Source organism: Papio anubis, chromosome 20, assembly GCF_008728515.1.
Source record: "Papio anubis isolate 15944 chromosome 20, Panubis1.0, whole genome shotgun sequence".
Lineage (NCBI taxonomy): Eukaryota > Metazoa > Chordata > Mammalia > Primates > Cercopithecidae > Papio > Papio anubis.
In genome coordinates this window covers 20770984-20787620 of record NC_044995.1, presented here as the reverse complement: position 1 = coordinate 20787620, position 16637 = coordinate 20770984, and the positions used below count along the sequence as shown (strand labels likewise).

General features: G+C 49.3%; 1 protein-coding gene across 2 annotated transcripts; it reads left to right on the top strand.

Annotated features, from left to right (window-relative positions):
* Positions 1–4186: 4186 nt before the first annotated feature.
* LOC101010708 (cytochrome c oxidase subunit 6B1) lies at positions 4187–14778 on the top strand. Of its 2 annotated transcripts, XM_009194176.4 has the most exons (5): positions 4236–4367; positions 5320–5422; positions 7182–7301; positions 10461–10561; positions 14590–14778. In XM_009194176.4, exons 3-5 carry the CDS (start codon positions 7193–7195, stop codon positions 14641–14643), a joined length of 264 nt encoding a protein of 87 aa, XP_009192440.1. In that variant the 5' UTR covers positions 4236–4367; positions 5320–5422; positions 7182–7192; the 3' UTR covers positions 14644–14778. The 2 variants fall into 2 exon arrangements, with proteins under 2 accessions (XP_003915408.1, XP_009192440.1); XM_003915359.3 differs by lacking the exon at positions 5320–5422 and having other exon boundaries at positions 4187–4367.
* Positions 14779–16637: the final 1859 nt, after the last annotated feature.

Sequence of the window (16637 nt, the reverse complement as noted above, 5' to 3'; positions counted from 1 at the left end):
CCCGCTGATACTGACTACACGCGCTAGGGAGCCTAAGTGTGCAGCTCCACATGTTGGAATTTGGCCTCCCCACCTTGGAGACCCCAGGCGTCTGGGCCTTCATCTCTTTCCTCTCACATAATCCAGGAGCCTGGATCCTTGCTCCCTAAAAGACTGTAGTGCCTTAGTCCTCTCCTCCCCGAAGACCCTGGAGTGCGGGCCACCAGCCCCAAGTCTCTTAAGCGCCTAGGTCCCTAAGCCCCGCCCCTCGCTGTCAGTTTCCCGGGTCCCGCCCCCTTAGGCCCCGCCTCTCGACTCAGCCTTCACTCCCTCCGCAGTCTTCGCGGACCACCCACCTCCGTGGTTAGTTTTGGGATAAGGAATCACCTACCTCCAGTGCTGGGCAATGACCAAAGGAGACCCAGACCCTTAGGGAGCCTGCCATGTACCCGCCCTGTGATGAGAGAGGCAAAGAAACTAAACCCAAAGGCCATAGGGCCTACTGTGTGCCTGCCCTGTGTCGGGACTTGTAAAGGAATCAGACCCAATCATGAGAGTATATCTGCTGTGTCCCCTTAAAGAGAAGACTCAGACTCCGAAAAGGGCTTACTGTGCTGTGTGTCCTCCCAGTGCAAGGGATCGTCAAGGAATTAAAACTAGTGCTTGCACCCCAACACCACTCACCCTTTCCCCGCTCCAAGCTCGACACAGGACTCAGACCAAAGACAGCCTACGCCATTCTGAGAGCCACTGAGCTCCTAAAAAGAGCCTGCTGTGTGGTCGTCCTGTGGGCGATGCTGGGGATAGAGCAGGGACCAAGACAGCCCTGAGCCCTCCCCTCAAGGAGCTCACAGTCCAGTGGGAAGACAGACCCATCACCAGAATGTTTTGAGCTGGGATGAGAAGACTCCAGGGGATCGAGGGAGGCCAAAAGGAGAGATCTGACCTAGCCCAGGAGGAGAAGGGTCAGGGGAGACTCCCTGGAGGAGGAGACAGCTGATTTGAGAAGTCAGGTAGGCAAAGAATGTTTCAGGCAGAAGGAACAAGATCAAAGGTCCAGAGGTGGACAATCTCATACCACTGCTCAAAACTATCAATGTGGGCCAGGCATAGTGGCTCACACCTGTAATCTCATTACTTTGGGAGGCTGAGGCAGGAGGACGGCTTGAGGCCAGGATTTCCAGACCAGCCTGAGCAACATAAGGGAGACCCCCATCTCTGTTAAAAAAAAAATTAAAAAATTAAAAAAATTAAAAATAAACGTGGCTACAGCAGCAACAGGGACCAATTCATAAAGGATCTGTGGGCCATGGTGAGGAGCCCAGACTTTGTCTCCAGGGCTCCTGAGGAGCCATCAAGGGTTTTGTTTGTTTGTTTTTTGAGATGGAGTCTCACTCTGTCACTCTGGTTGGAGTGCAGTGATGCAATCTCAGTTTACTGCAACCTCCGACTTCCAGGTTCAAGCAATTCTCCTGCCTCAACCTCCCAAAGAGCTGGGATTACAGGCACGCACCACCACACACAGCTAATTTTTGTATTTTTAGTAAAGATGGGGTTTTCACCATGTTGGTCAGGCTGGTCTGGAACTCCTGACCTCAGGTGATCCGCCCGCCTTGGCCTCCCAAAGTGCTGGGATTATAGGAGTGAGCCACCATGCCTGGCCCCCATCAAGGTGTTTTAAGCAGGGAGAGGGATTTGGGTTTTAGGAAGACCTCATTGCAGGGGATGAATACATGCATGAAAACAGGTAATTCCACAAATAACCACAATGTTGATGGACACAGAATGTGTAAGAAGAGGTCCCTAACCCAGTTCCATCTGGACACTGCACCTCAGATGGTGTGGGAGAAGCTTTAGAGGCCAGACAGGGGAGGAAGGAAAGCAGTTCTCTTTCATAGCTCCGTCTCCTAGTCCCCAAATGCTTCCTTCATTTCCACAAGAAATTCTTGCATTCAGCAAATATTTATAGAGTACTTCCTGTATACCAGGCACTGCTTTAGATACAATGGTGAATAAGGCAGACAAAAATTCTGCCTTTATGATGATTCTTTTCTATTGAGGGAGGCAAAAAGAGGTAAACATAATTTAAAAGAACAGATATAGCCGGGCATGGTGGCTCACGCCTGTAATCCCAGCACTTTGGAAGGCCAAGGCGGGCAGATCACCTGAGGTCAAAAGTTCAAGACCAGCCTGACCAACATGGAGAAACCCTATCTCTACTAAAAATACAAAATTAGCCAGGTGTGGTGGCGCATGCCTGTAATCCCAGTGATTCGGGAGGCTGAGGCAGAAGAATCGCTCTAGCCTGGGAGGTGGAGGTTGCAGTGAGCCAAGATCGCACCACTGCACTCCAGCCTGGGCAACATGAACGAAACTCTGTCTAAAAAAGGACAAATTGGCCAGGTGGGGTGGCTCACACCTGTAATCCCAGCATTTTGGGAGGCCGAGGTGGGCAGATCACCTGAGGTCAGGAGTTCAAGACCAACCTGACCAACATGGTGAAATCCCCTCTCTACCAAAATCACAAAAATTAGCTGGGAGTGGTGGCGTGCACTTGTAATTGCACCTACTCGGGAGGCTGAGGCAGGAGAATCACTTGAACCCAGGAGTCGGAGGTTGCAGTGAGCCAAGATGGTGCCACTGCACTCCAGCTTGGGCGACAGAGTGAGACTGAGTTTCAAGAAGGAGAGGAGAGGGGAGGGGAGAGGGGGGGAGGGGAGGAGAGGAGAGAAGGGCCAAATTGTGTAGATCATTTATAAGGACATTGGCGTTAGACTAAAAGTCAGACCCGTGTTCCTCTGGCTGGGTGGACATACTGCAGAGGGCAGCTGGAAGCCAGGACACCAGGGAGTGGGCTACTGCGATAGTCCAGTCTGAAGGTGATGGTGGCTTAAACCAAATGTGCTAGAGGAAGATTATGGATATATTTACAGGCAGAACCAACGGGATTTCTTGATAGGTCAGCTCTCAGGTGTGAGAGAAAGATCGGAAACAAGGACAATTCTGTGGCCAGAAGGACAGAGTTAGCCATTTTCCCAAACGGAATCCTTTCTGCCAGACCCTTCATAGATCCAAGCTTTAACTCCTAACCCCACCTGCCTGGGATGCAAGACTGGTTCTTGAGCCCTTGGCCACTCAAATCTTTGTTAATCTGTGCTTTCAGAGGTTTGGGAAAAGATGGTAACCAGCAGGGAGGTAAAATCTGGGCATTCCTAGTACCCTGACGAGTGACACCTGGGGAGAGATTGGTTCGTTTTCAATCCCCTAACAATTGGCGCTCTAATTATTTAATATTATGAGGGTAGGGATTTCTGTGTTTTGTGCAGCGTGCTTTCTCAACCCTTATAGAAGTGCCTGATGGCCGAATACAGTGGGTCACGCCGGTAATCCTCACGCTTTGGAAGGCCGAGGCGGGAGGATCGCTTGAGACCAGGAGTTCGAGTCCAGCCTGGGTAACATAGCAAGACCCCATCTCTACAAAATGCATATATATGGATCCAGGAGTAGTGGGGCGCACCTGTAATCCTAGCTACTCGGAAGGCTGGGGCGGGAGACTCGCTTGAACCCAGGTGGTGGAGGTTGCAGTGAGCTGAGATCGCGCCACTGCTCTTCAGCCTGGGCGACAGAGCGAGACCATAGAGTAAGACCCTGTCTCAAAAAATTTAAAAAGGGCCTGTAATCCCAGCACTTTGGGAGGCCGAGGCGGGCGGATCACGAGGTCAGGAGATGGAGACCACGGTGAAGCCCCGTCTCCACTAAAAATACAAAAAATTAGCCGGGCGCGGTGGCGGGCGCCTGTAGTCCCAGCTACTCGGGAGGCTGAGGCAGGGGAATGGCGTGAACCCGGGAGGCGGAGCTTGCAGTGAGCCGAGATCGCGCCACTGCACTCCAGCCTGGGCGACAGAGCGAGACTCCGTCTCAAAAAATAAAAAAAAATAAAAAATATAAAAGAAAAAACATTTTTAAAGAAAAGAAATAACCGACACAGAAAAAGCGTTCAATAAACATTTCTTGCATGAATAAAAGTAGTTTCTCTGGGACATTTTTACCCGCACCCACCCTCCAGCCAGCCCAGGGATCTGTAACGCTCTCTCCGACAAGACCCGGTAACCACAGGCGCCCGAGCCCCAGCCGCGCAAGCTCACGATTGGGCCAGAAGTGATGATGAACAAGCATTCAACTCAATAGAAAGTCGTAGTTCTCTTACTGGGCGTGGCTTGAATGGCTTCGGTGGCCTCCTCCTGCGAGGGAGCTCTAGCCTCTGGAAAGACTCCCCTAGTCCCCACCTCGCTCAGCTTCCGGCTGGTCATAGTTCCGCTTCCTGTCCGACTCTGGTATCTTTGCTGAGGGTGACATTGAGCTGCAAGTTGCATCTGGGGTGCCTTTAGGTGAGTGTGGAGGGTTCTGGAACCTGGGACCCCAGTCTAGCGGGCCGAGGAGCCGGACCCCAGCTTCCCTGAGAACGGGTTGAGGCTTCCGGCTGGCGGCGTCCGGCCTCCCTGCGCCCCGGGGCCCTGTTCTGTTCATCGTAAGGTCTAACAATGATACGGTTCTTCCTTGATGCCGGGCAACGTCCCAGACAACTTTAATTAATTCATTTAACTCTCTCAGTAGCCCTGTGAGAGAGGGCCTGCGATTATCCCCTTTTGTCAGTAAACAGGCTCAGAGATACCAAGCGATACCTAGCGACCTAGCGACCTAGCTGAGCCTACACAGCGAGCAGGATTTGACCCAGGAGTTTGTCCTCCAGGGCTCTTCACGGCCAATTCACAGGCGTGGCCTCCCGCGGGCCGCAGCCTGGCTCCCGGGTGTCCAGTCCATCCTCCCTTTTGGACGTTGGAGGGGCTGCAGCGTCATTTCCGATGCACCCTCATCCTCAGATACCGGGTCGAGATCTCGCCGCTAACGATCCTACCGATTGCGTCTGTGCCCCAGCAGCTGGTGTTTTACACCCCACCTCCCCACCGAAAGACTGTTTTAGTGCTCCGGACCCCCACCACCACCTTGCGTCGCTTGAATCTGACACTGCTCTGCAAGTCTCTGTATAGCCCGACTCCTAGGATTCCCTGGAATATAGTAGACGCTTTCTCTCAGGTTCCCGACGAGCACTGTCATTTCTTCAGAGACATTATATTAAAGGTTTTTAACCCTGGGTCCGCAGGGTTGGTAGAATTCAAGGAATGCTAGTACTTGAATTGGGGTGGGGGGTGGAATTACATCTGTGTTTTTACTAACCTTTTGAGGTAACAGCCTCGGTCGTACTAGCAGCAGCTGTGATTTTGTTAGCAATCAAAATCATATATATTCCTTTTTTTATTTTTTTCTCCTTTTTTGAGACAGGGTCTCTGTGTCACCCAGGCTGGCGTGCAGTGGAGAAATCTCGGCTCACTGCAACCTCTGCTTCCCTGCGCAAGCGATCCTACCTCAGTAGCTGGAACCACAGGCATGTGCCACCACACCTGGCTAATTTTAATTTAATTTTATTTTATTTTATGTTTTGAGACAAGGTCTTGCCTCCCGAGTAGCTGGAATTACCGGTACATGCCACCACCCCCAGCTAATTTTTTGTATTTTTAGTAGAGACAGGGTTTTACCATGTTAGCCAGGCTGGTCTCGAACTCTTGACCTGAGGCGATCTGCCCACCTCAGCCTCCCAAAGTGCTGGTATTACAGGCGTGAGCCACCGTTCCCGGCCAATTTTAATATTTTTTTGTAGAGATGAGATGGGGTTTCACCATGTTGCCCAGGGTGGTCTTGAACTCTTGGGCTCAAGCGATTCTCCCACCTCAGCGTCCCAAAGTGCTGTGATTACAGGTGTGAGCCACCGTGCCCCACCCAAAATCACAGATATTCTTATATCACATTATAACTGCAAATGTCACAAAGTACTATATTCATTTATGATTACTTCAAAATTGTATTCTTTTTTTTTTTTTGGAGACAGTGTTTTTGCTCTTTTGCCCAGGTTGGAGTGCACTGGCACAATCTCGGCTCACTGCAACCTCCGCCTCCTGGGTTCAAGCGATTCTCTTGCCTCAACATCCAGAGTAACTGGGATTGAACCCAGGTGGTGGAGGTTGCAGTGAGCTGAGATCGCGCCACTGCTCTCCACGCGAGCTAATTTTTGTATTTTTAGTAGAGACAGGATTTCACCATGTTGGCCAGGCTGGTCTTGAACTCCTGACCTCAGGTGATCCACCCTGCCCCGCCCCCCGGCCTCACAAAGTGCTAGGATTACAGGCGTGAGCCACTGCACCCTGCAAAAATTGTATTCCTTAATGAATCCTCAGCTGGATATAACTGGTTTCCTTTGTGATGCTGTGCAGGTTTTTTTCTCTTCTTCGTGTACTCATGGAACCTATGCAATTTTTAAATACATTTAAACATATTCAGGCTGGATTTGTTGGCTCCCTCCCGTAATCTCAACATTTTGAGAGACCAAGCCAGACGGATCATTTGAGATCAGGAGTTCGAGACCAGTCTGACCAACATGGTAAAACCTTGTTTCTACTAAAAATACAAAAAAATTAGCAGGGCATGGTGGCGGGCGCCTGTAATCTCAGCTGTTCGGGAGGCTGAAGCAACAGAATTGCTTGAACCTGGGAGGCGGAGGTTCGTGAGCCTAGATCGTACCACTGCCCTCCAGCCTGGGTGACAGAGCAAGACTCTGTCTCTAAAAAAGAAAAAAAAAAATTCAGCGAGAGGTTTATGGGATTCATCAGACTGCTGAGGAGTTTGTGGCACCAAAAAGATTAAGAATCTTTGCAGTGGAGATTATGCCAACAACGGAGGCAGCCCACCATTTATATTTATGCTGTTTAACCTTAGAAAGTCACTTAGACACCCTGTTCCTTCCTCGTCTGGGCAATGGTGATAGTAATAGTTCCTACCTTTTAGAGTAAAGTAGGAGTAATGTGTGTAGAACAGCGCCTGGCATGTAGTAAGCACTCAGTGAGTGTTAGCTCATGTTATTTGGGGACCAGGCTTGATTTTGCTGAGGAGTTGTACCCCAACCCTGCCATGACCGCCACATTCAGATGTGTGAATTCGCCCTGCCCCTCATCTCTGTGTATGTTGAGAGGCAGGAACTTGTCCACACTCAGCCCATTCTTCTGTGCCTGCCCTCTTCCACTGATCCTGGGTAGTCTGGCTTGCTCAGGGGCCCTGGGGCCCCTGCCAACACCCACTCCTTTCGCCTCCAGGATTCAGCACCATGGCGGAAGAAGACATTGAGACCAAAATCAAGAACTACAAGACTGCCCCTTTTGACAGCCGCTTCCCCAACCAGAACCAGACCAACAACTGCTGGCAGAACTACCTGGGTAAGCAGGACCTTTCCCTGGCCACATACCTCGAGTCACTCACCGCTTGCCTCTTCCTAGAGGACTCATCCACCCCAGCGTCCTCCCTTTTGTTCTGAACATCCCTACTCTGGAAGGCCCATACCTCTCATCACCTGCTGTTCAGGTCCAGGCCAGGGTTACAAACTTTAGTTCCTGCAATGATTTTTTTTTTTTAATTTAAATTTTTTATTATTATTATGTTTTGTTGTTGTTGTTGTTTTCCAGAGATGGGGTCTCACTGTCACCTAGGCCGGAGTGCAGTGGTGCAGTCATAGCTCACTGCAGCCTCAACCTCCCGGGCTCAAGAGGTCCTCCTACCTCAGCCTCTCGAGTAGCTGGGACCACAGGCCCACACTACTGCACTTGGCTAACTTTTTTGTAGAGAAGACGTCTCGCTTTGTTGCCCAGGCTGGTCTCAGACTCTTGGCTTCATGTCATCTTCCTGCCTCAGCTTCCCAAAGTGTTGGGATTATAGTTGTGAGCCACTGTGCCTGGCCCCTACAATGATTTTTTTTTTTTTTTAAGCTGTATGTGTGTGTGTAGTGTAACATATACAGAAAGCACATAACAAACATATACAGCTAAATGAATAATTCTAAAGTGAACCCCTTGTGCGACCATAACCTGGATAGAAAAGCAGACATTGCCCACACTCTTATCTCCCTACCTTCTTTCTTTCTTTCTTTCTTTCTTTCTTTCTTTCTTTCTTTCTTTCTTTCTTTCTTTTGTTTTTTTGAGACGGAGTTTCGCTCTTGTTGCCCAGGCTGGAGTGCAGTGGTGCGATCTTGGCTCACTGCAACCTCTGCCTCCCAGGTTCAAGCAATTCTCCTGCCTCAGCCTCCCTAGTAGCTGGAATTACAGGCATGTGTCACCACCCCTGGCTAATTTTGTCTTTTTAGTAGAGATGGGGTTTCTCCATGTTGGTCAGGCTGGTGTCGAACTCCTAACCTCAGGTGATCCGCCTGCCTCAGCCTCCCAAAGTGCTGGGATTACAGGCATGAGCCACTGCGCCTGGCCTCCCTGCCTTCTTTATGTCCTGTCTGGAACACAACACCCTGCTCTCCCCAGTAGAGAAGTGACCCCACTAACTGGGGGTGATCACATCTTTGTTTTTGTTTGTTTTTGAGACTGAGTTTTTTGCTCTTGTTGCCCAGGCTGGAGTGCAATGTCACAATCTTGGCTCACTGCAACCTCCCCCACCTCCTGGGTTCAAGCGATTCTCCTGTCTCAGCCTCATGAGTAGCTGGGATTACAGGCACCCACCACCATGCCCAGCTAATTTTTTATGTTTTTTGTTTTTAGTAAAGACGAGGTTTCACCATGTTGATCAGGCTGGTCTTGAACTCCTGACCTCAGGTGATCCACCCGCCTCGGCCTCCCAAAGTGTTGGAATTACTGGCGTGAGCCACTGCACAAGGCCTCACATCTTTGTTTTACCACCATGTTTTTTATTTTATTTTATTTTATTGTATATATGTTATGTATATTATGTTATTTTGTTATGTTATTGATGGAGTTTCTTTCTCGTTGCCCAGGCTGGAGTGCAGTGGCACGATCTCACCTCTCTGCAACCTATGCCTCCCGGGTTCAAGTGATTCTCCTGCCTCAACCTCCTGAGTAGCTGGGATTACAGGCGCCCGCCACCACACCCAGCTAATTTTTTTTTTGAGACGGAGTCTCGCTCTGTCGCCCAGGCTGGAGTGCAGTGGCATGATCTCGGCTCACTGCAAGCTCTGCCTCCCAGGTTCACGCCATTCTCCTGCCTCAACCTCCCTAGTAGCTGGGACTACAGGCACCCGCCACCACGTCCGGCTAATTTTTTTGTATTTTTAGTAGAGATGGGATTTCACCATGTTAGCCAGTATGATCTTGATCTCCTGACCCCGTGGTCCGCCCGCCTCGCCTCCCAAAGTGCTGGGATTATAGGCGTGAGCCACTGCACGTGGCTTTTTTTTTTTTTTTTTTTTTTGAGATGGAGTCTGGCTTTGTCACCCAGGGTGGAGTACAGTGGTGCCATCTTAGCTCACTGCAGCCTTCACCTCTCAGCTTCAAGCAATTCTCTGCCTCAGCCTCCTGAGTAACTGGGATTACAGGCACCTGCCACCATGCCTGGCTAATTTTTTTTTATTTTTTTATTTTTAGTAGAGACAGGGTTTTACCATCTTGGCCAGGCTGGTCTTAAACTCCTGACTTTGTGATCCACCCGCCTCAGCCTCCCAAAGTGCTGAGATTACAGGCGTGAGCCACCGTGCCTGGCCAATTTTTTTTTTTTTTTTTTGAGACAGAGTCTTGCCCCGTTGCCCAGGTTGGAGTGCAGTAGTACAATCTCAGCTCACTGCAGCCTCCGCCTCCTGGGTTTAAGCAATTCTCCTGCCTCAGCCTCCTGAGTAGCTGGGACTACAGGCACATGCCACCACACCCGGCTAATTGTTTGTGTTTTTAGTAGAGACGGGGCTTCACCATGTTGGCCAGGCTGGTCTCGATCTCCTGACCTCGTGATCCACCTGCCTCAGCCTCCCAAAGTGCTGAGATTACAGGTGTGAGCCACCATGCCCAGCTACCACCGTGTTTAGATTCACCTCTTTGTGAACTTTATAAGTACTGTGTGTATTCTTTTGTGTTTGGATTTTTTCATTCGAATATCGTCTCAGATCTATACATGCTGTGGCATATAGCTTGTTCATTTTCATTGCTGTTCAGTTTTCTACAATTTATTCTACGCCTGGACACTTGTGTGATTTTCATTTTGGAGTTCTTTCAAATGGTGTGGCTGTTAATATCTTTATAAATGTAATTTTGCTGGATGCGGTGACTCCCACCTGTAATCCTAGCACTTTGGGAGGCCGAGGCAGGCAGATCAAGACCAGCCTGGCCAACATGGCGAAACCCTGTCTCTACTAAAAATACAAAAAATTAGCCGGGCATGGTGGCAGGCGCCTGTAATCCCAGCTACTCGAGAAGCTGAGGCAGGAGAATCACTTGAACCCAGGAGGTGGTAGGGGTTCCAGTGAGCCAAGGTCACACCATTGCACTCCAGCCTGAGTGACAGAGCGAGACCCTACCTCAAAAAAAAAAAAAAAAAAAAAAAAATGTGCTCCAGCTCTTGATCTGGGCTGACTTGAACCCCTTTCTTCACAGACTTCCACCGCTGCCAGAAGGCAATGACCGCTAAAGGAGGCAATGTCTCTGTGTGCGAATGGTACCAGCGTGTGTACCAGTCCCTCTGCCCCACATCCTGGGTATGTGCCTCCTACCAGGGCCCTTGGGATGCTGGGGTGGGGTCTTTGCAGAGGGGAGTGTGGTGGCTTGGTAGGAGCTCATCTGTGAGGGGCAGAGGGAGGACAGGGCTCCACATTGTCCCAGGACTCAATGCCTTTCCTCCCTCCTAGAATTGCCTCCCTTTCTCCTTCTGCTGATGCCTCTCAACCAGTCAGGGCTCTCAGCTGAGGTGACCAGGGCATCTTGCTAGATGTAGCTCACTCATGCACTCTCCAAATACACACTCAGCACTGGGTTCCCATCCCTGTATAGCTCACAATTCTGTGCAGTCCTGTCCTTTTTTATTATGAGCATTTTCTTTTTCTTTCTTTTTTTTTTTTTTTTTTAAGACAGTCTTGCTCTGTTACCAGGCTGGAGTGCAGTGGTGCGATCTTGGCTCACTGCAACCTCCGCCTCCCAGGTTCAAGTGATTCCCCTGCCTCAGCCTCCCAAGTAGCTGGGACTACAGGTGTGCACCACCACGCCCAGCTAGTTTTTTGTATTTTAATAGAGATGGGGTTTCACCATGTCAGCCCAGAATGGTCTCGATCTCCTGACTTCATGATCCACCTGCCTTGGCCTCCCAGAGTGCCAGGATTATAAGTGTGAGCTACCACGCCCGGCCCTATTATGAACATTTTCAAAGTAGAGAGAATAATTCATTGACCCCAAATACATCCATCACCCAAAGTGAATAGTTATCAAGATTTATCCACAGTTTCTTCATCTACCCTTTTTCTTTTTCTTCTTTCCTTTGCTGAAGTATTCTAAAGCAAGTCCCAGACACATCATTTCACCCCTGCCTACACCCCTGCCTACTTCAGTGTGGACTTCTAAATAATGACACAGTAAGAGAGTCCCTTCAGCCCTGATCTGAGCAAATCTGTTGTCAATATTTAATAGCTCTTTGCTATGCCCCTGCCCTTTGTTTAAAAAACAAAAACAAAAACAAGTTTTTAAAGACAGGGTCTCACGATGTTGCCTCGGCAGGACTCGAACTCCTGGGCTCAAGTGTTCCTCCTGCCTCAGCCTCCTGAGTAGCTGGGACTATAGGCATGTGCCACTGTGCCTGCCTCTCTGTGTCTCTCTCTCTCTTTCTCTCTCTCCCCCCCCTTCCTCTCTCTCACTCTCTCCCTCCCCCTCTCTCCTTCTCTCCCTCTGTCCTTCTCTCCCTCTGTCCTTCTCTCCCTCTCTCCCTGTCTCCCTCTCCTTCTCCCACTCTTTCTTTCTTTCCTTTCTTTCTTTTCTTTTCTTTCTTGAGTCTTACGCTGTTGCCCAGTCTGGAGTGCAGTAGCATGATCTCGGCTCACTGTAACCTCCGCCTCCTGGGTTCAAGTGATTCTCCTGCCTCAGCCTCCTGAGTAGCTGGGACGACAGGCATGAGCCACCACACCTGGCCCAATTTTTGTATTTTTTTGTAGAAATGGGGTTTCGCCATGTCGCCCAGACTGGTCTCGAACTCCTGAGCTCAAAGCAGTCTGCCTGCCTCAGCCTCCCAAAGTGCTGGGATTATAGGCGTGAGCTACCTCACCCAGCTGAATCTTTCAAAATAAAAAAAATTACCCTTCTTTAACTTGGTAATTCCACATCTAGGCATGCTACAAAAATCTTCATGTACAAAGATGCCCATTGCAGAGCTGTTTGTAATGGGGAATATTTGGAAATAACCCAACTTAAAACATTTATCTTGATAGTCTTTATGGAGACTGTGGTGATCTACGTGCTGGCACACGGAAAGAATGCTAAGACACAGGAAAAGCAAGTTGCAGAACAATCTATATAGTAGGAGTCAATTTGCAAGGACGGAGTTTTTATGATGTGGTGTGTGTATGTAAATAAAGTAGGCATACACTGATGGCACTTATTATGGGCCAGCTATGTTGTTAGCACTTTTTTTAAAATTTTTTTTGAGATGGAGTCTTGCTGCTCTGTCTCCCAGGCTGGAGTGCAGTGGTGCAATCTCAGCTCACTGCAACCTCCGCCTCCCAGGTTCAGGCAATTATCCTGCCTCAGCCTCCCGAGTATCTGGGATTACAGGCGCCTGCCACCACGCCCAGCTGATTTTTGTATTTTTAGTGGAGACAGAGTTTCACCATGTTGGCCAGGCTGGTCTCAAACTCCTGACCTCAGGTGATCCACCTGCTTCGGCCTTCCAAAGTGCTGGGATTACAGGCGTGAGCCACCGCGCCCGGCCATGTTAGCACTTTACATCACATGAGGTCAACATGCTAAAACAACCGTATGAGGTAGGTACTATTGTTAGTATCCTTATTTTACGGAATTGGAAACTGAGGCCCAGAAAGGTTGAGTAGCTTGCCCAAGGTCACACAGCTTGGAAGTGATGGAGCAGGGATTCAGATTCAGTCTCTCATCCACTGTTCCTTGCACCAGTGGTCCTCACCCTTTTTGGCACCAGGGACGGGTTTCATGGAAGACAGTTTTTCCACAGACAGGGTTGGGGATGGTGTAAGGATGAGTCCAGCATATTACATGTATTGTCCACTTTATTCCTACTATTATTACAATATATAATAAAATAATTATACAACTCACCATACTGTAGAATCAGTGGGAGCCCTGAGCTTGTTTTCCTCCAACGAGATGGTCCCATCTAGGGGTGATGGGAGACAGTGACAGATCATCAGGCATTAGATTCTCATAAGGAGCGCACCGCCTAGATCCCTCACATGCGCAGTTCACAATAGGGTTCGCACTCCTGTGAGAATCTAATGCCACCGCTGATCTGACAGGAGGTGGAACTCGGGCAGTAATTTGAGCCTTAGGGAGTGCTTGTAAATATAGTTGAAGCTTCTCTCGCTCACCTGCCACTCACTTCCAGTTGTGCGGCCCAGTTCCTAACAGGCCACAGACCAGTACCTGGTTGGGGCTCAGGGACCCCTGCCTTATAGCATAAAATGTGAGCGCGTATGTATATAAAAACGTTTATGCTTGTAACTGCCTGTGAGGCCCACAGAGTAGAGTGTTACTTTCAGGGAGTGTTAATTTGACATAGGCCTTATATGGGCCTTTTCATCTTTTTTTTATTTTTATTTTTATTTTTGTTTTTAGAGAGACAATCTTGCTCTGTCACTCAGGCTGGAGGGCAGTGTGCAATGGTAGCATCATAGCTCACTGCAGCCTCGAACTCCTGGGTTCAGGCAGTTCTCCCACCTCAGCCTCCCTAGTCACTGGGACTACAGGTGCATGCCACCATGCCTGGCTAAGTTTTGTATCTTTTGTAGAGACAGGGTTTTGCCACGTTCACCAGGCTGGTCTCAAACTCCTGGGCTCAAGCGATCCTTCCACTTCCACCTCCCAAAGTGCTGGGATTATAGGCACGAGCCACAATGTCCCGCTTGTTTTTTATTTTTTGTAGAGATGGAGGTCTTGCTCTGTTGTCCAGGTTGGTCTCAAACTCCTGAGCTCAAGCAGTCCTCCTACATTGGCCCCGCAAAGTGCTGGGATGACAGGCGTGAGTCGTGAGTCACCACACCCGGCCTCTATGATCATTTATACTAAGCATTGCCTGTGGTCAGTGGTGGGATTGCACTGTGTATTCCGTTTGGCACCTTTTTTGCACTTCACTGTATATCTTGAAGATCCATCCATTCATGACGGAACATAAATCAGCCTCGTTTTGTTTTTTCACAGCTGCCTGCTATTCCATCTCCCCTATTTGGACAAACAGCATAGTGTTGACATGAGGTTTTCAAAGCAGGGCCCACCCTTGGAGCTCTGTACAGTGACAGATCTCCCCATCAACAGCTCTGCAGTGGGCCTGGGGTTTTCCTGCTGCCCGTTACTCTCCTCCCAGCACGTCAGCTTGTTCAGAACAGTGATTTCTGTCTTTTGGGGTCACTGCTGATTCCCCGGCCCCTGGAATAGAGGTTGGCACACAGCAGGTACCTGTGGATATTGGTTGAACAAACAGGTGGGCAAAGTGAGGAAGATAAGAAGTCCCCCCATGCGGTTTCCCTACCGCGGTGGGAATAACACTGTCTTTCCACAGGTCACAGACTGGGACGAGCAACGGGCTGAAGGCACGTTTCCCGGGAAGATCTGAACTGGCTGTACCTCCCTGTCCTCTGTCCTCTGTCCTTCTCCCAGGATGGTGAAGGGGGACCTAGTACCTAGTGATCCCCACCCCGGGATCCTAAATCATGACTTACCTGCTAATAAAAACTCATTGGAAAAGTGAGACCGTGCGTGTGAATGGGCTAGGCGGCGGCAAGAAGCTGGGCTGGAATCAGTGCCCTGACCAGGGAGGGGCTTCAGTGAGTATTTTTTCTGTTTTGTGTTTATTTTTTTAATTTAATTTAATTGTTTTATTTTGTTTTTGTTTTTTTATGATAGAATCTCATTCTGTCACACAGGCTGGAGTGCAATGGCATGACCTCAGCTCACTGCAACCTCCACCTCTGGTGTTCAAGCGACTCTCCTGCCTCAGCCTCCCAACTAGCTGGGTCTACAGGCACACTCCACCATGCCTGGCTAATTTTTGTATTTTTAGTAGAGATGGGGTCTCACCATGTTGGCCAGGCTGGTCTCAAACTCCTGACTTCAGGTGATCCACCTGCCTCAGCCTCCCAAAGTGCTGGGATTACAGGCATGAGCCACCGCGCCCAGCATTTTTTAACTTAATTTTATTGAACCTTGACTACCCTCTCTGTGCCAGTCAATGAGTCAAATAGTTGATTATACAGAATAACCTAAGTACCTATGTGTGCAACCACCCTACATAATTTTAAAGCAAATCCTGGAGATTATATTTTATCCAGAAATAAGAAACTATATGTATCTCTTGGAGATACCATTTATTTATTTTTTTTTGAGACTGAGTCTCAATCTGTTGCCCAGGCTAGAGTGCAGTGGTGTCATCTCAGCTCTCTGCAACCTCTGCCTTCTGGGTTCAAACTATTCTCCTGCCTCGAGATACCTATTTTTTTTTAACATAATTATTTACACCTAAGAAATTAGTTCTTAATGGCCAGGTGCGGTGGCTCACGCCTATAATCCCAGCACTTTGGGAGGCCGAGGCGGGTGGATCACCTGAGGTCTGGAGTTCAAGACCATCCTGGGCAACACGGTGAAACCCCATCTCTACTAAAAATACAAAATTGGCCGGGCGTGGTGGCACATGCCTGTAATCCCAGCTACTTGGGAGGCTGAGGCAGGAGAATTGCTTGAACCTGGGAGGCGGAGGATGCGGTGAGCCGAGATCACGCCATTGCACTCCATCCTGGGCAACGAGTAAATCTCCGTCTCACCAAAAAAAAAAAAAAAAAAAAAGAAGAGTTCTTAGTATCTCATAAGCAATCTCCTGCACAATGTGTAACTTCTCCCTGTGTTGGGACCTGCTCTTTCATGCTGATCACGATGGTAGTTGGAAGTCATTTAAGTAGGCCAAACTGAAGGCCGGGCGCGGTGGCTCACACCTGTAATCCCAGCACTTTGGGAGGCCGAGGCAGGCGGATCACGAGGTCAAGAGATCCAGACCATCCTGGCCAACATGGTGAAAACCCGTCTTTACTAAAAATATAAAAATTCGCCAGGCACGGTGGCGGGCGCCTGTAGTCCCAGTTACTCGGGAGGCTGAGGCAGGAGAATGGCGTGAACCCAGGAGGCGGAGCTTGCAGTGAGCCGAGATCGCGCCACTGCACTCCAGCCTGGGCGACAGAGCAAGACTCCGTCTCAAAAAAAAAAAAAAGGCCAAATTGAGAGCTATTCTTCATGGTGCCCCCAAAAGAATTGCCACACAATAATAGCCCAGAATATCCCCAACAGACGTGTCAACAGGGACCTAGCCAGCATGACCAGCTGGAACATTCTTGTGGCTGAACTGGTGTGTCCTGAAAACCTTTCAAATGACTGGGGCGCAGTGGCTCACACCTGTAACCCTAGCACTTTGGGAGGCCCAGGCAAGCGGGTCATGAGGTCAGGAATTCAAAACCAGCCTGGCCAAGCTGGTGAGACCCATCTCTTCTAAAAATACAAAAATAAAAATAAAAATACAAAAATTGGCCAGGTGTGGTGGTGCATGCCTGTAATCCCAGCTGC